At 37.8% G+C, this 26,527-nt stretch overlaps 1 protein-coding gene across 1 annotated transcript in view; it reads left to right on the forward strand.

Moving 5' to 3' along the window:
- The window catches only part of SLC35F1 (solute carrier family 35 member F1), a 408,951-nt gene that overhangs the window by 244,475 nt on the left and 137,949 nt on the right, over positions 1 to 26,527 (forward strand). Inside the window, exon 2 of the mRNA XM_047857710.1 lies at positions 8,686 to 8,861. Coding sequence (XP_047713666.1) covers positions 8,686 to 8,861 — 176 coding nt within the window. The remainder of the gene's footprint in view (positions 1 to 8,685; positions 8,862 to 26,527) is intronic.

Raw genomic sequence — 26,527 nt, forward strand, 5'->3', positions numbered from 1 at the left:
ATTAGAAAACATTCACCTTAAGTAACACATTAGATCAGATGGACATAACAGTTATATATCTGGAATATTCCATCCCAAAGGGACAGAATACACATTATTCTACAGTACAATTAGAATATCTTGTAGGATAAAGGGCCTGGGTCGCTCAGTTGGTTAAGCATCTGACTCTTGATTTCGGCTCATGTCATGATCTCAGTTTCATAAGATCGAGTCCCGAGTAGGGTTCTTCGCTGACAGCACCAGAGCCTGCTTGGGATTCTGTCTCTCCCTTTCTCTCTCTGCCCCTCCCCAACTCATGCTTTCTCTCAAAATAAGTAAATAAACATTTAAAAAAAGAGAATAGGGCACCTGGGTGGCTTAGTTGGTTAAGCATACAACTCTCAGTATTGGCTCAGGTCATGATCTCACAGTGGTGGAATCAAATCCCACATCAGGCGTTGTGCTGAGCATGGAGCCTGCTTGGGACTCTTTCTCTCCCTCTCTCTGCCCCTCCCTCACTCTCGTGCTCTCTTTCTCAAAATAAACTGAGAAAAAAAAAAGAAAAGAACATTTTCTAGGATAGATCATATGTTAGGCCACAAAACAAGTCTTAATAAATTTAAGAAGATTGAAATCACATCAAACATCTTTCCTGACCCCAATAGTAGAAAGTTTTTATATGAAGAAAAGTGGAAAATTCACAAATATGTAGTGATTAAACAAGATGCTACTGAACAACCAACAGGTCAATGAAGACAGAAAAAGTAAAAAAAAAATACCTTGAAGCAAATGAAAACAGAAATATACATACCAAAATTTGTGGGATGCAGCAAAAGCTGCTCTAAGAAGGAAGTTCGTGGCAATAAGTGCCTATCTCAAAAAACCTTTTGAAAGATATTTCAAAAAAACCTTCAAAAAAGAAATGTTTCAAATAAACAACCTGACTTTATACCTCAAGAACTAGAAAAAGAATAAACAAAGCTTGAGGGAAATAAAGGAAGGAAAGGAAGGAAATAAAGATTAGAGCAGAAATAAATGAAATAAAGACCAAAAAGGCAATGGGGAAAATCAGTGAAACTAAGAGGCTGTTCTTTAAGAAGATAAACAAGATTGACCAACCTTTAGTTATACTTATGAAGAAAAAAAGACAGAGAGCTTAAATAAAATTAGACATGAAAGAGATTTTACAGCTGATACCACAGAAATGCAAAGGATCATAAGAGATTGCTATGAACAATTATCTGCCAACAAATTGGACAAACTAGAAAATTGGATAAATTCCTAGGAACATACAACCTACTAAGATTGAATCATGATGAAATATAAAATCTAAACAGACTAATTACTACTAAGAACATTGAATCAGTGATCAAAAACTTCCCGACAAACTAAAGTCCAGAACCAGGTGGCGTCACTGGTAAATGCAGTCAAACATTCAAAGAAGAATTAAACCAGTCCTTGCTCAAGCTCTTCCGAAAAATAGGAGGGAACTCTTCCAAACTCATTTTCTGACGCCAGTGTTACCCTCATACCAAACCATACAAGGATGTCAGAAGAAAAAAAAAAATTACAGGCCAATATCTCTGATGAACATAGATGCAGAAATCCTCAACAAAATGTTAGAAAACCAAATTCAACAGTACATTAAAAGGATTACACACCATGATCAAGTGGGATTTATTCCAGAGATGGGGATGGCTCAACACCTGCAAATCAGTGCGATACAGCACATTAACAAATGATGGAGAAAACTCATATGATCATAGTAATAGATACAGGAAAAGCATTAGACAAAATTTAGCACTCTTTTATGATAAAAACTCTCAACAAAGTGGCTGTAGAGGGAACATAACTCCACATAATAAAAGCCATATGTGGCAAGCCCTACTCGACAGTGAAAAGCTAAAAGCTTATCCCCTAAGACGAGGATGCCTACTTTTGCCACTTTTATTAAACACAATATGGGAAGTCCTGGCCAGAGTAATTAGGCAAGCAAAAGAAATAAAAGGCATCTGAATAAGAAAAGAAGTAAAATTGTCACTATTTGCAGATGACATGATATTATATATAGAAAACACTAAAAACTACATCAAAAACTGTTACAACTAAGAAATGAATTCAGTAAAGTTGCAGGCTACAAAATCAATACACAAAAATGTGTTGCATTTCTTTGTGCTAATAGTAAACTATCACAAGGAGAAATTTTAAAAATCCCATTTGCAATTGCATTGAAAACAATAAAATACCTAGAATAAATTTAACCAAGGAGATGAAAGACCTCTACTGAAAACTATGAGACATTAATAAAATTGAAGAAGACACAAATAAAAGGAAAGATTATTTTGTGCTCATAGATCGAAAGAGTCAATATTGTTAAAATGTTCATACTATCCAAGACAATATACAGATTCAGTGCATTCTCTATCAAAATTTCAATGACATTTTTCAAAGAAATAAAACAAATAATTCTAAAATTTGTATGGAACCACAAAAAAAAAAACAATTAAAAAAAACCCAATAACCAAAGCAATCTTGAGAAAGAACAAAGCTAGAGGCATCATGCGTCCTGATTTCAAACTTCATTACAAAGCTTTAGTGATTAATACAGTATGGTGTTGGCATAAAAACAGACACATAGATCAGTGGAACAGAATAGAAAGCCCAGAAATAAACCAACACATATATGGTCAACTAATTTACAATAAACGAGACAAGAATATACAATGGGGAAAGACTGGACAAAAGAACGAAACTTGACCACTATCTTATACACAAAAATTAACTCCAAATCCATTAAGGACTTGAACATAAGACCCAAAACCATAAAACTCCTAGAAGAAAACATAAGAAGTAAGCTCCTTCACACAGATTTTGGTGATGGTTTATTTCAATCTGACACCAAAAGCAGAAGCAGTAAACACAAAAAGAAGTGAGACTACATCATACTAAAAAGCTTCTGCACAGGAAAGAAAACTACAAACAAAATGAAAAGCAGCCTACAGAATGGTAGAAAATATTTGCAAATCATCTATCTGATAAGGGGCTAATATCCAAAATATATAAAGAACTCATAAAACTCAGTGTCAAAAATACAAACAATCCAATTTAAAACTGGACAGAGGATCAAAATAGACATTTTTTAAAAGACATGAAGATGGCCAACAGGTACATGAAAAGATATTCAGCATCATTAATTATCAAGGAAATGTAAATCAAAACCACAATGAGGTATCACCTCATGCCTGTTAGAATGGTTATTATTGTAAAAAGACAAGACATAAGTGTTGGCAAAGATGTGGCGAAAAGGAAACCTTTGTGCACTATTGGTTGGAATGTAAATTGGTGCAGCCACTGTGGAAAACAGGGAAGTTCCCCTCGCAAAATAAAAATAGAACTACCATATAATCTAGCAATTCCACTTTCAGGTATTTATCTGAAGAAAATAAAAACACTAATTAGAAAAGATTTCTGCACCCTTATGTTCATGTTCGTGTTCATTGCAGTGTTATGTTCAATAGCCAAGATATGGAAACAACCATAAGCCATCAATGGATGGGTGGTTACGAAGTTGTGGTGTGTGTATTGTGGTGTGGGCCGTATTATTCAGCCATGAAAAAGATGAATTCTTGCCATTTGCGACAACATAGATGGATCTTAAGGGCATTATGCTAAATGAAATAAGTCAGACAGAGAAAGGCAAATACTGTATGATCTCTCATATGTGGAATTTTTTTATCTATTAAAAAACAAGCACATAGATAAAGAGAACATATTGGTCATTGTCAGAGCTGCGGGGGTTGGGGGTTGAGAGAAAGGAGGGAAAGGGGTCAAAAAGTAATGAGGAAAAAAAAGACAAGTTGAGAGGGAGAGATCTTTGCAAGTGCTTATAATCACATTTTTCCCTGCTTTTAGAACAAAGGACCCCCATTTTTATTTTTTACTAGGGCCTGCAATTATGTAGCCAGCCCTATTTCTACTTGAAACTGAGTTCCTTAAGATCTGGACACATGCTTATTCATCATACTATTCTGTGTGTAGCATAATATCTGGCATTTATTAGATAATAAACAATGCTTTTTGAGATAATATTTATTAATTTGATTTATGGTATATGTGTGTGTATCTATAAAACTCTAAATATCTACATATTTATGTTGATATATTTATAAAGTATAAATTAATAGAAATATATACTGTGAATGTATAATTATATATGCAGTGGACAGATAGGTACAAAATATTTAGAAAACAGGTTTTCTGTTAGAAAACAGTTATTCTGTATTAAGGGTCTACTGTTTCCGTTCCTTTTAATTTAAAGGGTTATTAATTCAAATGCTAGTGCAATCAATACTGTATTTTAAAAACTATGAAAAGTAAATTAATATCTAGCAAGTGGATTCATTGCACCATAAGCTTTCAGAATGTGCCCAGTGACAGCACATTTCTATAAGAAATAAATACAAAAAGTAGTACCTGCCTTATAAGGTTATTATGAGGATTAAATAAGATAGTATATATAAAGCTAAAGCCCAGGACTTGGCACAGGCTTAGAACTTATTAAATATGAATTATTATTGTTATTTCACCGTAACTAGCCTCATTTTGTAGTAAGTTATTTGGGAACTCAGCTCCAAAGTCTTGGTTAGTAGTTCGCCAATGACAAGGACTATGTCTTACTCATCATCTTTGAGTACACAGTGCCTGACATGTAGAAGGCTGTTTTATAGTATACTGGTACATATACATCAGAAAACTAAAATTTGATTCCCTTACATAAGTAATCAGTTATTTTTGGTGGCTTGATTTTGTTCAGGAAAGGCACAGGATATTGCCAAATTTTGAATACGATGGTTATAATTTAAGCAGCTGTAGGAATTCCCATGTTGTGGCCATTTTTAACCTTATTTTCTCAAGGAGATATACTCCATACCCACTCTTCTCTGGTCGACATACTCAGCATTGAGAGTAACCAATTAGTTGTAACTCTCCCTATTTCTTTTCCACTTCAGGATGTAAGTTATTATGCAAATAATCAAGAGTGACCTCATGAGAGGATAATCATGAATCCACTCTAAATTAAATTGTAAATCAGTTTATACATTATTATTTTAGCTCTCATCATAATTATTGTGTTTTGTGGTGACTAGATCAGACTTCTTCAAAGAATTCTTTGAATTCTCCAAAATTCTTCAAAGTCAGCACTTTTATATCTTAGGACTTCCTGTCCATTTAGTCACAGCTAACTATTCCCTCTGTGGAATTCTCTGTTTCCTTGGTTTCCATAATACCAGTATTGCTCTGCTACTCTCCACTCTGCGAAAACTGGTCTTTCAAAGGCTAGCAGTGACTACAAATTATCTTCTCCCAGTACACATTCTCTCTGTCCTCTAAGCAACATTCAGTATTACAACTACCTTCTCCATGAAAGTCTCTGTTCCCTTGCTTTCCCTGACAGCAAGAGCTTTCCTTGTCTTTCCCTTAACCTTCTAACCACTTCTGACTCCAATGATGTGCCTCTTCTTTTCCCTTAACCCCAATGTGGGGATTCCCCAAGGATTTTTTCTAGACTTCTTATTCTCTCTTCCTTGGCAATATCATCCGTTTCTGGTACTTGAGCCATCCATCACTTTTAGGTGTATAGCTTCTGCATATTTATCTCCTGATTGTTCTCCCTATCCAACTCTTATCTCTTGTTGCAAATACTGCTGGATCATTTGGAAGCTCATCTGGCAGCTCAGATTCAATATACCAAAGTTTTTTGTTATCTTTCCACTCAAACCAACTCCTTATCATGATTTTTGTTAGTGGGTATCACACTTCTCTGTTAGGCTGGCTTAAAAACTTTTGAATTAATTCTGGTACTTCTCTTTACCTCTGCCTTTCTTTTTTACTATGCTTTCAATTCGGCAAAACTGTTCAGTGTTGCCTAGGCCTGCCTCTGCCCCGTCTTTGAATTCTTCATTCACTACTTCTTCTGAATGGTATTGTCCAGCAATAGGTGCAGTAAATAAAGAACATTATATAGACTTCACTGTCTGGCAGAGGGAAACAGGGTAAAATCAGTAATTATAATACAAGATAGAGAAATGAAGGAGAAACAACCCAGGGAAGACTTCTTAAAGGGGGTAACATATGAGCCAAATCTTAAAAGATGACTAGGAGTCAGACTGATAAAGGCAGGAAAAACATTCTAGAAATAATAACACATGCAAAGGAATGCCAGCAAAGAAGACTATGACTTATTGTTGAGGTGTAAGTCGGACTGGAGCTCTGGCTTCATGGGGAAATGAAAGCAGGAAGTAAAGCTCCAGAGGTATTAAGAGTGGAGGGAAGGCACGTAGGGCCTTGTTTTCAGTTACCTGATGTTCCATAATGAACCACCACAAATATTATGCCCTAAAACGATAGCCATTGATTATTTCTCACAGTTCTCCAATTGGGCAACAGTCTCTGGGGATGGCTCATCTCTGCTCCACGTGGCATAGGCTGGTACAGCTCCAATGGGGCAGGAGGATCCAGGACCCTCACTTACATGTCTGGTGCTTCAGCTGGGGTGACATTGGCTGGCTGGGTTTCTCTTTTTCTTTACACATGGTGACTCAATATTCAGCAACCTAGGTTCTTTACATGTAAGCTGTATCTGCAGAGAGAGAAAAGTGGAAGCTGGGGAACTTCTTCTGGATTAGTCTGGAAGTCACATGACATCCTTACCCCTACATCCTGTTGGTCAAAATAAGTCACAAGAGGAGATCTGCTTCTAGAAAAGGAGAAGTAGATCCCATCTCCCTTTGGGAGGAGGAGCATGAATGCAGACAGATGAGAGGAAATGTTGGCAGCCATGTTTCTGGATCATGTATCATAAGCCTTATAGATCACTGCATTTTGTAGGGTACCATTATAGGATTCTAAGCAGCAGACTGACATTGTAGAATATACGTGTAAAAATATCTCTTTGATCCCTTTATAAAGATTGAGTTCAGGGGTCAGGCCCAATACCTGGAAACAGGGCAACCAAGGAGAAGCCTCTACCAGTATGTTACAGGTTATCCTCAGGAAAGCCTTTTCTATGGGCCCTCATGCCTTGCTCCAGTTTTCCTCCTCTTTGAAACAAATGGAATGACCAAAATGTGATAGATGCCTTTTTCTTTTTTCTTTTTCCTTTCTTTATTTTTTTTTCTTATTTTTTAAACATTTACTCTTTTATTTTATTAATGTAGAGAGAGAGAGAAGGAGGGGGGACAGAGGGAGAAACAATCTCAAGCAGGCTTCATGCTCAGCATTGAGCCTGATGCAGGGCTCAATTCCGTGACCCTTAGATCATGACCTGAGCTGAAATCAAGAGTTGGATTCTTTTTTTTTTTTAACGTTTATTTATTTTTGAGACAGAGAGAGACAGAGCATGAATGGGGGAGGGTCAGATTGAGAGGGAGACACAGAATCGGAAGCAGGCTCCAGGCTCCGAGCCATCAGCCCAGAGCCCGACGCAGGGCTCGAACTCACGGACCGCGAGATCGTGACCTGAGCTTAAGTGGGACGCTTAACTGACTGAACCACCCAGGCGCCCCAAGAGTTGGATTTTTAACCGACTGAACCATTCCAGCACCCCATTCTTTTTTCTTGTTTTAAGCAAGACACAACTAAGGTATCTGTCCAGGACTCTGTGCCCCTTCCAGAAAGATGGATTCGCATCTGCCATGGGGGAGGAAATATGTAACATCAAATATCCTCTGACTAATTTTTTTATGTTTAGAGATAATATTCTTTGCTTATTTTATATTGCTGTTTCTATAAATAAACCAGGAAAGTCAGATGAGACTTTTGGAGAAGGCAGAATCCTCCTTTATATTTCCAGGGGCTCTTCCTGTGTCAGATCCTGTAGATTTATGTGATCATAAAGCCCATATGGGCGCTTTATTTCTATGCATAATGAACCCCTTGACTCTTGCCCCTAGTCCTTACTACAGTGCTGTTCAATGCCTATTTAAAAGCCACAGAAAATATTTACAGAATTTGAAATGTTTTATTATATCACCTCAGTAACTAAATTTGCTTCATGAATAACTTTTTTAACATGCAAGCAATAGTATCTTGTGTAGAGGAGAGTGAAGACTAATGCTTATCAGTCTTTACTAGAGCAAAGTAAGATCCAAAATCTGGGAATGGAGAGGAGATGGTCCTCCTGGATTTTCTGGGGTTTGTACAGCCCCTTCCCCTAAGTGTTCCTGGATTCCAGATTTCAATCTATAAACAAAAGAGTCTCTCATTATTGGTATGAGAACCTGAAGATAAGTTCACAGTATGGCGCCTCTTTGTCAGCGTGCAAGTGTTCTGTCGGGTTTCTGAACACTTAGTGAGTGCTATAGTGGGCATCACCGACGATGTTAATTTCCTCCAAGACTCCAGAGTCCTGTGGCTAGAAGCCAGGATCACTTGGAGAGATTTGGTCCCAAATCCCAGCTTTGCCACTTCCTCGTTACATGACAGTGAACAAATTCCTTAACTCCTGTAAACTTTGTTGTTGTTTTTTTTCCTCTTTAAAACCTCACTAATAATTGCACCCTGCTCATAGGGTTGCTGTGATGGGTGAAAACAAATACTATTTATTGCACCTAGCCTAGTGAATGGCACAAGTACTCAATGAATTTTAACTGTTATTGTTTCAATGGACTTCCTGCTGATCTTCACTGTTTCCTTTATTTTTTCCAGGGAGATGTTAATCTCTGTGGCTCTGGGCCAGGTGTTATCCCTTCTTATTTGTGGAATTGGCTTGACCAGCAAGTACCTGTCAGAAGATTTCCATGCCAATACACCAGTCTTCCAGAGTTTCCTCAATTACATCCTTCTCTTCTTGGTCTATACCACCACACTAGCCGTCAGACAAGGTAAGCATGCAAAAACCTATATGTAGCTTGGAATATAGCTGGGTTCCTTTTTTATAGACATCTAGAAGAATGATGAGCCATGACTAAATTAACTTTTTGTCACAGCATCATAAGACAATTCAAAACCTCAACTCTTGCTTTTCTATTTTGCAGTAATAAAGCAAACAAAATGAATAAATAAATCACAAAGAAGCATAAATTATGTGAATTCAGCAGGAAATAGGAAACGCATGTATAGGCAAAATGTACAATTTCTCACTATTTGAATTTCTGTTAACATCCCTTATACCCCTGGACTGTGGAAAGGCCTGATGCAGCTGTCCTCAGTAATGCTAGTCCTCAGAAATCCAGGGGAATTACAGACAAATGTATGTTCTTTGGGAAAGTGTCACAAGAAAGATAAAAATAGTAAACACAAACAACTCTAGTAATAATAAAAGAGAAAAGAAAGGAAAGAAAACTACCACAATTGGTCAGATGAGATGTTCTGTCTAAACTTCAAATAGCTAAAGCAAGAAAACAAGTCCTCCAAGAATCAATGCAAGAAAAACTTTTTATTTGGCAATTGCAGTTGAAATCTTTGGGGGGTGTATCTCTGGGGAGAGTAATTCAGATCCTTATGATTATACCATTGAATCTGGTGTAAACACTCTTTTTTATTCCTTTGGCATGGAGATAGCCAACAATTCATCCCTAGAAGCTGTTGAATGTGAAATATGCATTGAAAAATAACCATTAACATGTTTGAAGATAATTTTATACCTTAATAATAAATAAGAATATAGGAATAGCTATATTCATCAATTCTAATAGTCATACTTTTTTGAAGCTTTTATAAGAACTGTAAGAGTATTTCATTTTTACACTTCCTTATTTAAATGGCCATCCAGAATAATATTGCTTAATTATAACTATGTGGCCAATTCTAGATTTTATTCAGTTGGGACTGAATTCCAGTTTAACTTTGGAGTTGTTTAAAGTATTGGAATTCGTTTGAAACTTATCAAAAAATTGCATTATCGGTGTTTGTTTGTTTTTTAATTTAATATCAGTAGACATTAATCTGAGAATAAGCATCTGACTTCGGCTCAGGTCGTGATCTCACAGTTCGTGAGTTTGAACCCCACGTCAGGCTCTGTGCTGACAGCTCGGAGCCTGGAGCCTGCTTCAGATTCTGTGTCTCCCTGTCTCACTCTCCCCCTCCCCCATTCACACTCTGTCCTTGTCTCTCTCTCTCTCAAGAATAAATAAACATTAAAATTTTTTTTAAAAAAATAATATTTCAACTAAAACCTCAGGCTACAGAAGCTATAGACATTGAGTCTGACTTATATTTCCTCAGGGTGATATATGGAAGCTAACAGTTTGAACACTACAAATGCAAACAAGAAAACCCACAAAAATCATAGGGAAGTGGTGAGGAAAAAAGTAAATCAAGCCAATCTAAGAAACAGAGAGAAAATTTCACTGTCATAGGTACAAACAGGAAAGCGTAGAAAACTAAATGGAGCAAAAGACCTAAAGTTTATAACAGTACCTTCTATCAAGACTCCATAATGTGCCAAACACTATGTATCTCCTTTATTATCTCCTTTATTTCTTCAATCCAAAGAAATAGGTATTATTATCCAAAATTTTGTAAATTAGGAAACGGTGCCTCTGTGTCCAGAACTTGCTCCAGGCTGTAGAACTAGGAGCTGTAAGGCTCATGCTAGGCCAGGTCATGTGCCTCCCTGGACTCCCTGAACCCCATGTGGGGTCTAGGGGAGGCCGGAGGAAGAAAAGATACTTTTGAACAAATGGAGGGTTTTTGCTTGAAATTCAAAACCCTGAATAAGAAAATAGCACTGGTGCAAGGTCTAGCGAGGCACAACAGCGAAGTCAAGAAAATGTGGTCTCAGTTTTGGGTGGGGAGGGTACATGGTGGTGGGGAGTGGGGGTGAGGTGGGGAGAGACACAACTGGCAAGAGGCCAAGGACTAGGACAAGGAATTCGGAGGCTCTTTGGAGAGAAGACTGAAGAGAGCCTGAGGGAATTTTGTTTATCCCAGTCAGTGATGTCCAGAAGCAATGTCTCAGATACCCTATCCAGAGATTTCTGCCATTGCCTCAGATTATCACTAGATTCACTGACATGGCTTTATTTGGGTGTTTACTCATGATGTTTGTTTTAATCTTCATCTTTAGAAGTTTTAATAGGCTGGCATTAAGCTAACATCTGGAAACCAACATAGTAATTACATTAATTTTGTATAGGCTGATTCCATTCTATGTTCTAGAGACATAATAATCTCTTTCCTTGTGCACCTCAAGATTTGAGAGGGAATGAACAACAGAGCGAAGAGGGGGAAAGGATGGAAAGTCTGGTGTGTGCAAGGGAGCTGCTCTCACAACCACAATTTCTTTTCCTTTCCTGGTGCTCTCTGACCGCTCCTCCCAGAAGGGTGCAGATTAGGACTGAGCAAAATTACTGTCTTTCCAATTCTCCCGGCACAGACGTCACCTAACCTGACTGGGCCACCATTTAATTTGACACACCTTAGGCCACAAAACTGCAAGAAGTTAGTCTCGGGAATGTATATATGTGTGTGTGTGTGTGTGTGTGTGTGTGTATATATATATGTATATATGTATATATATATATATATGTATGTGTGTATATATATATATGTGTGTGTGTGTGTATATGTGTGTGTGTGTGTGTGTGTGTGTGTGTGTGTGTATATAATTATTTATTTATTTTTTGAGACACAACATAAGCTTGGGAGGGGCAGAGCGAGAAGCAGAGAGAGGATCTGAAGTGGGCTCTGTGCTGATAGGCTGACAGCAGCAAGCCCAGGGCTGGAACTCATGAACCGTGAGATCATGACCTGAGCTGAAGTCGGACATTCAGCCGACTGAGCTACCCACGCACCCCATCGGGAATGTATTTTTAAACAAATATTTCCTTATCATTTTAACCATACAACTTCTAAAAAGTTATGATCGTCTCATGTGATTACAATGTGATAAATGCAAGAAGCCCTTCAAGAGCCTTCAGGTTGGTATTATGGCAAAAGCCTTGTGGAAATTTGACTTCAAAGTTAAACTGAGTTCTCTTTATCAGATGCTCACTGAACCAGTGACCAAAGACTCTGAAGCAACAGGTTCCAGTAGAAATTCCAACATAACTCTGGTTCAGGCTGGAGTTTTGAACTTGTCCCTGATTATTAAATTGGTTCCCAAAAAAGTGTGATTCCGTCCTTAAAAACTTTGTCTTGTTGAACAAGTTTTATGTCTGACCCTTTCCTTGACTGGTACTAGGTTGTTATTACAGATGTTCCAAAATTCAAAAAGTTTTTGCTGTTCATAGCAAAGAGCTTCAGTAATACCACTTTATAGAAAAAAAATGTACTTCAAACAAGTAGTTGCATTGACGCAGCAGCAAGTTTGAGAATTTAGCTATAATAAATATATATAATATTTATTTATATTTATATATATAATAAAAATTAGCTAAAATAAATAAAGTGGTTAAGAGTAACCACTTTAGAGAAGTTATTCAGGCAATTGAAATGTCCTCATTGAAGTGATGCCTGAAATCCAAACTCAAGCTGTGTGTACCTAGTTGGGCATCATGAATTGTAAAGAAAAACTCAGTTCTCTTCCTGTGTCTTCCCTTTACCCTCACACTATCACCACACTTAACACACTTTTGTGACTGAATGCCTGGTGTTTTTCATACCAAGCAATTCTGTGACATCAGCTGGGTGTCCTACAGTCAGCCCAGGTTCTGACATTGTCTACCTGGAGATAGTGTCAAATCCCATAAGTTAAGAGCTCGGCCTCACATGACTGCCCCTCTCACTTCAGATGCTAATTGCAAGTCTGGGTTGTAGCCTCTGCTTCTGACTAATGGACTGTAAATCAGAGGTTCCTACAGCTTCCTTCTTGAGTTTGATTAATTTAGTAGAGTGGTTCACAGGACTCAGGAAAACAGTTCATTACTGTTTATCAGTATATTATAAAAGAATATGATGAATGATATACATGAACATCCAGATGAAATAGATGAGTTGCACAAAGTACAACTCATGCCTGTCTGCATAGGCCACTCTTTCCATATCACCATGTATTTATTCATCAACCCTGAAGCTCTCTGAATCCTCTACGTTAGACATTTTTATGGAGATCATTATGTAGGCATGATTGATCATTAACTCCATTTCCAGCCCCTCTCACTCTCTGGAGAATGGAGAGATGGGGCTGAAAAATCCAAACTTCTAATCATGGCTTGGACTTTGTGGTAACCAGTCCCTATCCTGGAACCGAGCAAGAGTAACCTCATTAGAACAAAAGTTATGGCTATCATCCTGGAAATCCCAAGGGATTTGGGAACTCTGTGTCAGGAACCAAGGTCAAAGACCAAATATTAGAACAAAAGATGCTCCTAAGTACTCTTATTAGGAAATCACAAGGGTTTTTGGAGCTCTGTGCCAGGAACTGAGGGCAGAGACCAATATATATTTTCTATTATCTCACAGTAATATAACTAGGAAAGTATAGTGAACCTCCCAGAAACTGATGGATTTTCCTGGGAAATTCTTCCATCCAAGTACTAACCAGGACCGACCCTGCTTAGCTTCCGAGATCAGACGAGATCGGGCGCGTTCAGGGTGGTATGGCCGTAGACTGCCTGGGAAATTCTCAAAAGAAGACTCTTCCTCATGTCTACTTTTTTTCTTAAAATTCCATGCAATGCTAGCTGAAATCAGGAAGCAGAGAAACACAAAAAGCAAAGACTATGAACAAGAAGAAAGAAGAACAGGATGGGGTCTAACTAAAGCCCAGCCATTCTCACATTTATGTTGTAGAAGTGAGAAATATGACAGGCTTTTAAAAACAAAGGTGAAGATAGGATATCAAGGAAAAAAATATGTTATTAGACTTTCTACCCATAAAGTTCTCTTACAAATTATCTTAAGAATCCTGCTGCTTCCCAGAAGTACTTTCAGCAGCTCTTAAATAATAGATACCTATGGTTTCTCTTTTGGCAATTTTTAACTTCTGAGTGAATGTGAACAACAGTTTTTAAACAGCCAATAATTTCCTTCTTTTCTTCTTCTACCAATTTTCCTCAGTTCCTATCTCTCTAATTCCTCTTTATTTTTTCATTCACAGTTTACTCTGTGATGGGGTAGGAAAGAATTGTGGGGCCAAGGCAGGACGCTTAAGGGGGGAGAAAACACTTTCAATCCATGTTTTCCTTCCTAAGGCATGGTGATGAAAAAAAAATGGATATCAGTAATGAAAGCACAAATAGAAAGAGAAGTATCTGCTTCATTTCATATACAGACCTTGGAAAGAAAAGAAATGTGGCCACCATAGATCATCATTAGATATATTCCTGGTGACTCATTTTATAAATTGGGCTTTTTCATTGAAAGATATTTTTATAAGCTCTTCCAATTTTGAATAAAAGACAAGCTTCCAGCTAAAAGCAATATGATGGGTTGTGCATGTATTTCGCTTTTCAGAAAATTCTTGGAACATAGACATTAAAGTATCTATTGAATCATTGATATATTTTTTTTATGTTAGTGTGAAAAAGAGACAGGTCTTTAATAGTACTAACAGAGCACTCATCAAAACATCACCATGTGTAATCCCTTTGACTTTTTCTAAAGAAAGAATACTGAAAAGTAAACACATGCCATACTTTTTATGAAAAATATACCCATTTTGAACATTAAATTCCAGAAGATAGAAATCCTAGTTCAAATTTCACTTTTAAGTGGGGAGGCTGAAAAATGAACTCTGTTCAGGTCTTTCAAGCACTTGCTCTCTCCCTGCCCGTCCTACCCACCATCTCCTTTTTCCTACCCAGGGCACTCAAGTAATGCAAGAGAGATGAAAGAAATACATAAAAATGACAGCTTTGTCTACACATAACAGCTAGATGCAATTCATGGCCCAATGGTCCAGTCCTATAGCCCTCAGCATTTTAAATGAAGATGCTTCTCGGAATTTGTGCCAAAAAAAGCATTTCTCCTTTTGGTGGTGGCCGGGGAAACATTAATCAGTAAGTAATTGTTACCTCTTCCCACACCAGACAGCCTTCATATTTGTTCTTTTCGGAAACACTGCACTTCTTACATACAATTACATAGGCTAAATTCTTAATTACCAATGTTGCAAGATTAAAAATATCTCTGTAATTAGAGGAAATGTAGGACTTCATACAAAATAATATAGACTTCTCACAGAGCCACAATGATGTCTTGGAAATAAGTATCTGGCATTTCACAGTCTATCAGATCTAGAGCACCCTGTGGATCTCATTTCCCTAATTCTGTTAATACTGCTGTGCCTCTGTGAATCTTTGCCCCTTGCCTTTATTGGAATGTTCTTTGACCCACACCATAGGAGGTCAACAACATGGGCCAGAGCAGTGAAAAAAGTTAAAGCAGGATCCAGGATTTTCCTCAGAGCAAAAGCTCAAGTTATGCTCACACATAGCTCAGTTTCCAATTATCTGGATAACCTTTACTGTATCACTGAGAAGGACTTTGGGTTGGACTTTGGGTCAGTGAGGAGAAGGAGTGGGTTGGCAGTATAAGAAAACACTTGGCAAGTGTAAATACTGAATTATTACTCCCTTGGAAGTTGTGGGGGCAAATACTACCATCACTTACCTACGACTGGTGAGGTAATATTCATTGGAGCCTCTTAAAAATTCTCCCGTGTGGGAAATTACCTGGCAGACCTCCATTCCTATTCCTTATCAGGTTGCATTTATTTTTACTTAAGTATGATTGGAGTGTTCTAGTCCCCATAGTATAAAAAGGTTGTACTTTAGGAACTGAGGTGCTCAGATGAATCTTTGGTAGATGGGAATTATGATTATGTTGTTGGGGAAGAGAAAAGAAAAGGTGGGAACAGGGGAGGGAGGGAAGAAGAAAGGAATATACACAAACCATGCTGGGAAATTATTAGAGAAAATCACAACAGAAAGCTAGAATCTGGTTTCTAGCAAGAGCAACTGAAACTCTCATAGACTGCTGCTGGGAATGCATAATGATACCACCACTTTGCAAAATGGCTTGGCAGTTTCTTATGAAGTTAAATATACACTTAAATATGACCCGTCAATCACACTGTCCCAAGAGAAATAAGAACATGATGTGCACACAGAGAACTATATACAAATGTCCATTGCAGCTTTGTTCATAATGGCCAAAAACTGTAAACAACCCAAATGCTCACCAGCTTGTGAAAGGATAAACAAATTGTGGTAAATTCATACAATGGAGTACCACTCGGCCATGACAAGGAATAAGCTACCGACACATGCAATGATATGGATTAACCTTAAAAGCATTATGATAAGTTCAGGAAGGCAGACATGAAAACTCTGGTACTGTGTAATTAAATACTGGGTAATAATGTGATGTTCTGGAAAAGGCAAAACTATAAAGTGAGGAAATAGATATGTGGTTGCCAAAGCCTCAGAGTGGGAGGGGAGACTGACTGCAAAGGGGCACAAGGGAACTTTCCGGGTAATGGAAATGTTCTGTAGATGTTGATTGTTGTAGAGATTACAGGACTATATACATTTGTTAAAACCCTTCAAGCTATACACTTAAATGGATTTTACCACAGGTAAATTATACTTTAATACACCTGACCGAAGGCCAAACAAAATGAATGAAAAAGAATTAATTGACTCTTCACTATCCCTCCATGGTTACCATGATAAAATAATGTCTCGTTAGGCCCAGAGTTTCCAATAGGGAAACTATAGTAGCTATTCCTTCAATCACTTGTGGATATTAGGAGGTCAGCATTAAAACTTCTCACTTCATAGGGCATGCTTTTGGACTATAAGAATGAGTATCGTTTCCAAAAGAGGGAAAAAAAAACAAACCCTGCTCCAAGGACCTTGCTCATGTGACATAAACTGTTATTTATCAAGCTCATAAGCCACTAAACAACGCAAAAATACACACACTGCATACATATGCAGCGCTGACAGGGTGAATCTGCACCAAATCAAGTCTTCCACAGTCTTAATCGAAGTTAAGAGTACCCAACAGAGCATGTCCTGTTTGTGCTCAAGTGGATGAATCTCAAATAGAGTGAGACCTTGCACAGAACTTTCAGTATCACTTAAATGACTTTTAGATGAAAGGAAAATGACATGAATGTGCAACACTGCTTCTCCTTTTAATGGATCATCTTATAAATGTACACGCATGCACACACACACTCTATACATCAAACCCTCCCTCATTCCCCATGCCAAATACTTCGCTTAAGGGATGCACTTCTGATTCTTTCATTCCAAACAGCCCATAAGCTTGGAGGGAGGGATTGTCTCTCTGTCTTATCTGGAGTCCACGTTGACTGTTAATTCTGGAAATCTTTAAGCAGTCACCTATCCATGCTGAGAGCTGGCATAGAGCAACATTCATTCCTGGCACGAAGCTCCAGTGTTCATGTGGGAGACTGAAGGGTGGTTACAAGATGATAACTGTATTGCCTGAAGGAGATAAGTCCCCTTCTGCCAAAATAGTGCTTTGTATGTAATTAGTGTAAGAATTCAGAGGAATAGAGTTTATCCTTACAATCATCTTTCTCATTAAAAAAGAATCATAATGGAAGAACAAAGCAGTCCCTGCAGTGAGTTGAATTGCTTTCCCTAAGTTTTCATTAAATCAAAGACTCAGCAGTTAGCCATCTTGCAGACCCTACTGCAGTCTGCTACATGAGATTTGTGAGGCGGAAAAATGAAGCAAACCTTTTCTTTTTTTTTTCCTTCGCAGGATTAGATTTGCAGTGTGGTTACTTTAGATCAGAATTCTCTGTGCATTTTTTGAGTATCTGGTTTCACTGGCTTCCATTTCTGAGATTTTGGAAGACCAGAAAGAAAATCATGTAACTCACCAAATTTAAATGTGGTGTTTGCAAATGGTGGGTTCTGACTGCAAGTTGGAGTGACTGTGCCCCTTCAGTGACTTATAGGAGGAGAAACATAAAGGAAATGACTTGAAGATAAAAGAAAAGATGATCAAAATTTATGTGTCTGACCATTTTGTTTTACCATTTCACACTTCGTTCTATAAAGTAGCATATTACTTTCTTTTACCTTGAACTAATTAGTCATGTCTAAGAAAATGCCCATCTGTAAGAATCATATTTAGGAATTACTACTTAAGTCCACTAAATTAAAATATAATTTTAAACAATTAGGGTCTAGACTTTTTCTGTTTCTCAGTTCAGTCCAGATGTAAGAGTCACTGCATCATCCTGGTAAGTTTCCATAACTTTTCTGTGTTGTTTTTCTTCAGTTTATATGTCAGGGTAATAAGAGCAACCACCTGACGGGTTTCCTGTGGACTAAATGAGGTGATGTATGGAAAATTTCTAGCACAGGATCAGGGTTATAGAAGCATTGAATACATATGATCTGCCATCATTGGCATTATATTGACTTAATAAATATTGATTCTCCTCCTTAGCAAGTTGGATTTTACACATGTAACCCTTAATTTGGATAAATTCCATCACGAGGACCCCGAAATTCATTAGCCATATTGCCGCGGTTGTGTTCTTCTTTTGTCACTGGATGTCACAGTAGGCACTGGTATGATTCATAGAAGGATCAAAAACAAGAGATATTTCAGATGTTTCCTCACCACTGCGGTGGCCAATGTGAGTAAGGGGACTCACTGATAGAATCATTACACTGGCGCACGACTCATTCTGAAATGCACTAGCCCAAGTTCCCCTGTCCCAGCGTGTAGAGTGGGGGTCTTTTGCCTGAGAAAGTCAAGCCAAGGGCAACAGTGAGCATCCAGAATCTGTCCAATGGGACCCAGCACCACCTATCTACTTTCTGGCATAACTGCACCCTAACTATGAGAGGTCACAAAGGGGGAAGGGAGGGCTGCCAAAGGAAGAATTGAAAGAACAACTCCCTAGATCCATGCTTATCCCTAGAAATGAATGAGTACTTTGCTCTAGAGCTTTGATTTTAACAATGAAATCTCAACACAAAATTATTTCCCACCCTTTCTTTTCCTCTTGTTGATATGTATGTTTCCTCTCTCTTCTCCCATTTCCTCTCTTCACCCAGCTTTTTCCTTCTCCCATAATCATAACTGATACACAAAAGGGAAGAAAAACATTCCCATTCACTTTACTAAGATAAAACTGTCACTACAAATTTAGATGTTACAGAGAAGATCCAGATTCATTTTAAGCCATGCCTGCAAATTCTGATTCCAAGTTACTATCCTTTGCTCAAGAAAAGGCTCAGAAGCACAAGGACACCAATTAAGATCAGTATGTTGTAAACTAAGTTTGATTACCTTTTTTCATGAATGTTTTTCTTCCACAACACACACACAGTGCATCTGTGAACTGCAACCAACTGAATACGCATATGGAAAGCAAAGCAGAGCCAAAGCAGCTGAGAAGATCACATTCCTATTTGGCCTGCTGACCAAGGCATACGCCAGCTGGAGAAGTTAAGGACAGAGAAATGTGGTTTGTCCAAAACCATGAAGGGATGGCATTTCTGTCCAAGATAATTTCCAGCAAGGAATCCATTCTTGGGCAATGGCCATAGGTGCTTTAGAAGACCTATCATTACAATAGTAGGGATTCTTAAGCTGCATTCCCAGAGGGAGAGCTGGATCATTATTTTATAATCAGAATCCCAAATCTCCATCAGTTATCTGGAATGAGCAGAGAGCAGCATGTCCCTTTTAAGGATATTTCAGTGGAAGCCATAGTATGAAATCTATAAGCAGAGATTAGCCTTACTAATAAACTACCACACAGACAAGAATCGTCCTCGGATGAGCTCATTAAAAGGAATCTTGCTTCCATTTTTGACAGGGTCAGAACATTTGTCCTATTTTAAAGTTGAAAAATAAAATCAGGGTGGGGAGAGGAAAAATAAAAATAATCCAAGATGAAAAAGAGCTGCAAAATGCCCCCAGAGAGCACAAAGCTTTGGGGGCTACATAGCCAGTGAAATGGCCACCAGTATGTCATCTTCTAGCTGAGAAGAGGGGAAAGCCATGCTGTCAAGATCATGGAGCTCTCACTCACCCATCTTTCAGCAGGAAGAGCATGCCACAGACAAACTCAATGGACTACTGGGGTCTCACCAAATTCAAAGCATCTGGTTCTGTACCTACAAGCACATTTCAACTTTTGGCTTAGTGAATGTCATTCACTGAGGTCGAAATTTCCAGCTGGGCTGTGTTAAACTCAGGGCCATTATAGCACAGCTTTAAGCAAGCTATTGATTTTAAACTTTTGTCAGGCTAAAAGAAACTAAGATCATTCGGAAGCAAACAAAGAACTCAACTTCTAAAAATAAAGTTAAGGAACTTGGTAACTTCTTTCTAACAGAGAAACGTGTGGGCAGATCTTATGTAAGTGACATAAATGTGGAAGTCTCTGCACTGTTAAAAATTGTAAGTTATTTACTATATGGAAACTTAATAAATCTCAACTCTCGGTTTCTGTTGTTTTGGCATCGGATATGTTGAGTAATTTAAATACCTAACAGGAAAGTGTGCTCTTATACTCGGAGTGTCTCTTAACGAAAGGAGTCAGCCCCATATGCACAAGCCAAGGATGCAACTGCTTCCCAGCCTGAGTTTTATTGTGCCCATGTTTATTTCATACAGAACTTTCTAGAAGTCTCTGAACTGAGTACATCTTGCTCATATGTCTCTTATCTAAATGTACTTTCATGTATCTTCCTCAGTCACGTATTTCTTCCCTCACATATTCATTCATCTATTATTCCATTCATTTATTCAGCAAATGCTTTTGGAGGGCCTCGTTCTGTTAGGCACTGTACTCCCAGATGTGAAGGATGCCCAACTCTCCCTTCTCCCATTCCTTCTAAGCTCATAGGCAAGAGGAGGAGAGTGACTAGTAAAGAGTCCCTGTAATTGCAAGAGGCCAGATCTGAGGGTCTCGCTTTCCTTCATCTCCACCAAATCTTCATTGTAAAGGAATTTACTTCTCCTCCGTCATCTATTTTCATGACTGTTTTCTCCATCAGCCGCCAGTACCCCCTTCCCAATTATTCACAGCAGAAGAATTCATTACAAGCAGTTACAGTCAATACATTGCTGTGTTGTGGCATTCTGTTGGTGTGTAGGCTCACGCCTGTGTTCTCGGATCCTGACTTTGCATTAAAAGAGCCATAGTTGTTCCTCTAGTCCTTGTACACACCCCCACATACATTGTCGCCCCAGGAGAATAAGACACAGATATCATCCGTGTCCTTTATTTAGACTTAGCTGTGGTGACTTCTAGCCTGCTAAACTTCTTTGAGCTAGGGCAGTTGGCTAATTTCATGATTATTAGTGACTTCCAAGACTCTCAAAGGTCTCCTATCCTCTTACAGGCAGCTATATATGGCTCGCTGGTCTCCATCAATTTGCCTGGCTTAAGTGACCCCTTTCTGTAATGGCAAACAGTCCTTTTCTTTATTTTTTTGGCAATACCTTTAAGGAGCCCCTTACCCTTCTGGTCATTTGGGGATGTACCTCAATGCTTGCTGGTGTATGAACTTAAGCTCTTCCCAAGTTTCAAGAACCCCCGTAAAATGTTAGAAACTTTAATAATTTAATGTTATAAAGTGAAAAACAGTAGCACAGTAAAGAATATCAAAGTTCACAAGGTTTATTTCAGTACCTGACTGAGGAGAAGGACTGCCAACCACTCATTGGGACCATTAACAGCTGTGGAGCAGCAAGAAGGGAAACCAAAGTGTCAACTTCTTGCTTTTGACCATTTTCTCATTTTCTTACTGTACAACATGTTCCACTAAGATCACATCTCATTCAGGGTAGGTCACCATTTGATAGTATTCTGGAGGAGTAAATTAATGTTGCCTTTCATAGCTAGTCTCACAGTAGGCACAATTTCTAATAGTCCCAATTTGTTTGCAGAAAGTAGCACAGATACATATCTAACTAAATGCAGCAATTATTATGATTCTTTTGAAGAGATCGTTTTTGCCTCCTACTAATCATGTGCCACAATTCCTGATATAATCTACTTATTCACGGTGTGACCTGAAAACCAGAGAAGGGTATCTCCCCTGAAGGAGCATATCTCCAGCCATGAGTATTCCCTGTGTGTCCATGCAGCTCCCATGATTAAAGTTTAAACACACCTAACAAAATAATGTAGAAAACTCCCATCATCTCTGGAGTTAAAGTTACATTTGGTTGTGGGATATATTGACTGATACAGTTGTCTTCAGTTAAATTTCACAAATATTTATTGAGCCCACTGTGTACCAGATACTATGTGAGACCCTTACCGATGGCCTCTTTCTATCCTCATTTGCTCTAGCATGTCTAAGCCAAGCCATCCATCACCTCTTGCCTGGACTGCTATGACCACTCCTGTGCTGTACTGACACCTGTCACAATTTCATCACTACACTGTCTTTTATTTTTTTATTTTTATTTATTTATTTTTTCAACATTTATTTATTTTTGGGACAGAGAGAGACAGAGCATGAACAGGGGAGGGGCAGAGAGAGAGGGAGACACAGAATCGGAAACAGCCTCCAGGCTCTGAGCCATCAGCCCAGAGCCTGACACGGGGCTTGAACTCACGGACCGCGAGATTGTGACCTGGCTGAAGTCGGACGCTTAACCGACTGTGCCAGCCAGGCGCCCCTACACGGTCTTTTAAAGCTTAATTTGCTCTAAGTTAAAGTGCACTGGTCAATCAGACTTTGGATAATTATGCAAATCCTTCTTTACTTTTGATTTATGTTGAATTCAGTATTTTTAAAAAATAGTTGGGGAAAGGAATCGGTTAATAAAAAGTGATTTTTCTCATACCCATTGAAATCAACACATACTTCCCGGCTTCATTCATCTAACCAAAATGAGGTCTTTTAATAAGGTTCGAGAAACTCAAAGTCAAGATAGTAGAATGTTGTTATTCTTACTTTCTAATTAGCCTGTCTACTTGAGGAAAAGAGGCCAAAGATGTAATATTCTAATTTTTGTTCTCTGAGCAGTATGTCTTCAAAGTGCAAGCTAAGTTGCCTTGGATTTAAGAGTGGGGACATTGATCCAAATGTAAAAAAATAAAATAAACTTAATATTTTAGATACTGGTTTTATAAAAAATAACTTTGGTAGATACTGTACTCTGTATACAGCATTATTGCTAAACTCAAAGAATTCCATTCGCCCCTTAATATAGAACTTCCAGTTAAAACAATTCAATTTGGTTGAGTTAACATACATTGAAAGACCTCTTTAATAATGAATCTTCTGATCAAAGATCTTCATTGGACTTCTTCGAAGGTAGATGTCTACTTTATAAAAACTGCTAAATACTAGGAGGAAACCATGAAAAGCCAAGACACTCTGAGACAATATTTGAGGTGACAATGTTATAACCATTGTAAAATTTATATTTATCTTTAAATTACCCAAGTAATACATGAATATAAATAATACATGTTTATGTAAATATAAACATTGCAAAGACAGACCTAAATATGTTTGTTAAGGGATAATGTTTCCCACTCACCAAATAAATCCTTCTCTTCTTCAATGGAAGTCTTTGTTAAAATTTTATTGTTCATTTTCATGGCAGTTTTTTATGCATATGCAATCAAATATGTAGTTATAATGTGTTTTAATGTAAATGCTAGGAACTATATATGTTGTTATGAAAGTTGCTTTTTTCACTTAATAATATATCCTGGAAAATTTCCCATCTCTGTACATGTACATTTACCTTACAGTTTTTAGTTCTTGTAATAGTACTGATGATACTCACAATTAGCAGTCATATAGGGTATTGCCAATTTTGAGTTATTCCTTCTATTGTATAAGAAACATCCTTGTAAATATATTTTAAATACCTGTGAGAGTATTTTGTAGCTTAGATTGCTAAAAATTTAAATGCTGAGTCAAGGGCATTTTAAATATTGATAAATATCACTAAATCTCTCCTCTCCGGAAATTATTACCAGTTCAAAAGCCTACTAACAGTATTTGAGAGTATATTTCCTTACTTATTTACCAACCCTGAATATTATCATTAATATTTTTGTCCAGATTGACAAAAGGTGAAAAATATCTCATTGTTTTAAATTTCATTTTGTTAATTACCGGTGACATGAGCATCCTTTTGTATGTTCATTGGCAGGAAGAAATAGCATTTGAATCCTAAAATAAAAACAAGAAATGATAATGATTGCTTGCATAGTCTATTCTTGGTGTAAGACTAAGTCCTGGTGGGCTCCTTTCCTTCTTTCTTTCACTCAGTCTCTTGTTTTCATCTCCTTGTGAATTAGTGCAAAGAAAGGAAAACAAATGAGCCCTGCGATACGTTCCTCTGGAAGAATGCCACTGCCAGAGCCTTGGAGTAATAATATAGAAATTTATATCATCCATAAACCTTTTATAGTAGTGTAATTAGTAGGGCTATTAATACTACCTAAGCCTAGCTTTCTTTATTGCTATAAACACAGCTTGTTATCGTATAAATGACATCAGTGTTAATCCTTTAGGGCATCATGTAAACCGAAGCACATGAGTCAGTTTAGCTAGGGTTTAATCAGAATCTCCATTAAAAAAAAAAAAAAAAGATTCTTTTTGCTTAGAAATCAGACGGATAACCTTTGGGTGTTTGGGCAAAATCCAACATTTGGATTTTGAATCCCAGGGGAGGTTTACTGGTGTAGATATGCCTGGTAAGAATGAACTGGAGAGAAATAGAGAGATTTTAGCCAATGTCATTGTAGAATTATGCCCATTAGCCAAATATATCTGGCATTTCTATGGCTATGTTATTTACATATGGTTTTCCTTTCTCTTATGCATTTTTATTAATATTTAATCCAAAAAAATGTGAGCCTAGTACCTATGCTTCATATCTTTTTTTCAAAAAATAATGAAGGTGACATGGAAGTAGGTTCCAGGAATCCCAAATCAGCATAAATTAGCAATGTGGTTTAGATGACTGGTATGGGAATCAGGACAGTAAAATTACACGGAAGGATGGTCTCTACTGTGATTATGTTTCTTCCTTAAACAAGTCAGCTTAATATCCATATGATTCAGATTTCCTGGCTGAATAAATGAGGATAAATATCCAATAAAAATTGTTTATTAACATATATTGATCATTTTATGTGCTCAGAGATGATGTCATTAAAATGTTAATCTGGTTGATAGTTGAGAGACATACTCCATTTATGTGGCTCTTTTAAGGTCAGCTATTATACTTAAGCCCTAGCTCTGAGTGAAACTAAAATATTTCAGGGTGAGTTAGGTTTTTTTAAACAGTAGCAAAGTCAGCCCTTTCAACTTGGATGATGATTGATAAAGGGAAGAGCACAATTAAATAAGGAAGGAAGAAATAGTGTACAGTGAGTTTGTTTGATTTTATGAATACACTATGCACCGTTTCAAGTACCACCCCAAAGGAAAAAAAGGAAGGAAATGAAAATATACAGAATAACAACAACATACTTAAGCCTTACAACCATTGTATAGGTCATTTTATATATGAAGAAACTGAGGCTCAGAGAGATTAATTAACTTATCAAAAATTATATAGTGGCTTCTGTTTAAAAAAATATTTTTAACATTTGTTTATTTTTGAGAGATAGAGATAGAGCATAAGCAGGGGGAGGGGCAGAAAGAGAGGGAGACACAGAACCCAAAGCAGGCTCCAGGTCCTGAGCTGTCAGCACAGAGCTCAATGCAGGGCTTGAACCCATGAACTGCGAGATCATGACCTGAGCCGAAGTTGGATGCTTAACTGACTGAGCCACCCAGGCACCCCTAGTGGCTCCTGTTTAGGATATAACTAGACACAAAAGACCATCACCCTCACTCCAGCAACAAAAACATATAAAGCTAAGGAAGCAAAGAAATCTAAATATGTGAAATTCCAGAAAATTCCCTTTGTAAGAGAGAAAAGATGCAGTTTATCTCATCCCTGGCAGAGCGAGAAGAGAAAGAATCCACAAAAAGAGAGGTAAGGAAAAAACAGCAAAAACTTTAAGTTTTAATGCACTCACATGAGCTGGTGTGGCAGACTATATTCTAAAGTATCCCAACCACAGAGCAGTTTTATATATACGTACAAACTGTGTTCCATAGGTCTTTGCCTAGTGCTAGGCATGTATACCAGAGACTGAGAAGTGGCACAGAAAAACTAAAGGAGCTTCTCCTGGTGTGTGTGGAGCCTTCTCAAGTGCATGACACCCATGTTTTGAAGATGGAAAAGGGCAGTACAGGAGATCTGAGAGAAATGAACCAGAAGCAGTTCAGACTTTCAGCTGCCAAGGACTGGAGGCATGGCAAGAGAGTTGAGGGAAATACTTCTGAGACATTCCAGGCAAGGAGAGATTTCAATAGTGTAAAAAGCTTACTACAGGACACGAGAGCAAAGAGAATTCCCCAGAAACCCAACAGTAGTCAACTGAATTGTAAAGTAAAGGTATATTTTTCATGGTTCAGAAAGTTGGTACCTCGGGATAAAGTGCAAAGAGATCGCCAGAATCTCACCAGTACTCAGACCTCAAGTCCTGAAGAAGAGTAAGTACTGATCCTGCTTTCAAAATATTTTAAGTCAGTACTGAACTAAGTCAAACTAAAGCTGT

The sequence above is a fragment of the Prionailurus viverrinus genome, chromosome B2 (assembly GCF_022837055.1).
Source record: "Prionailurus viverrinus isolate Anna chromosome B2, UM_Priviv_1.0, whole genome shotgun sequence".
NCBI classification, from domain to species: domain Eukaryota; kingdom Metazoa; phylum Chordata; class Mammalia; order Carnivora; family Felidae; genus Prionailurus; species Prionailurus viverrinus.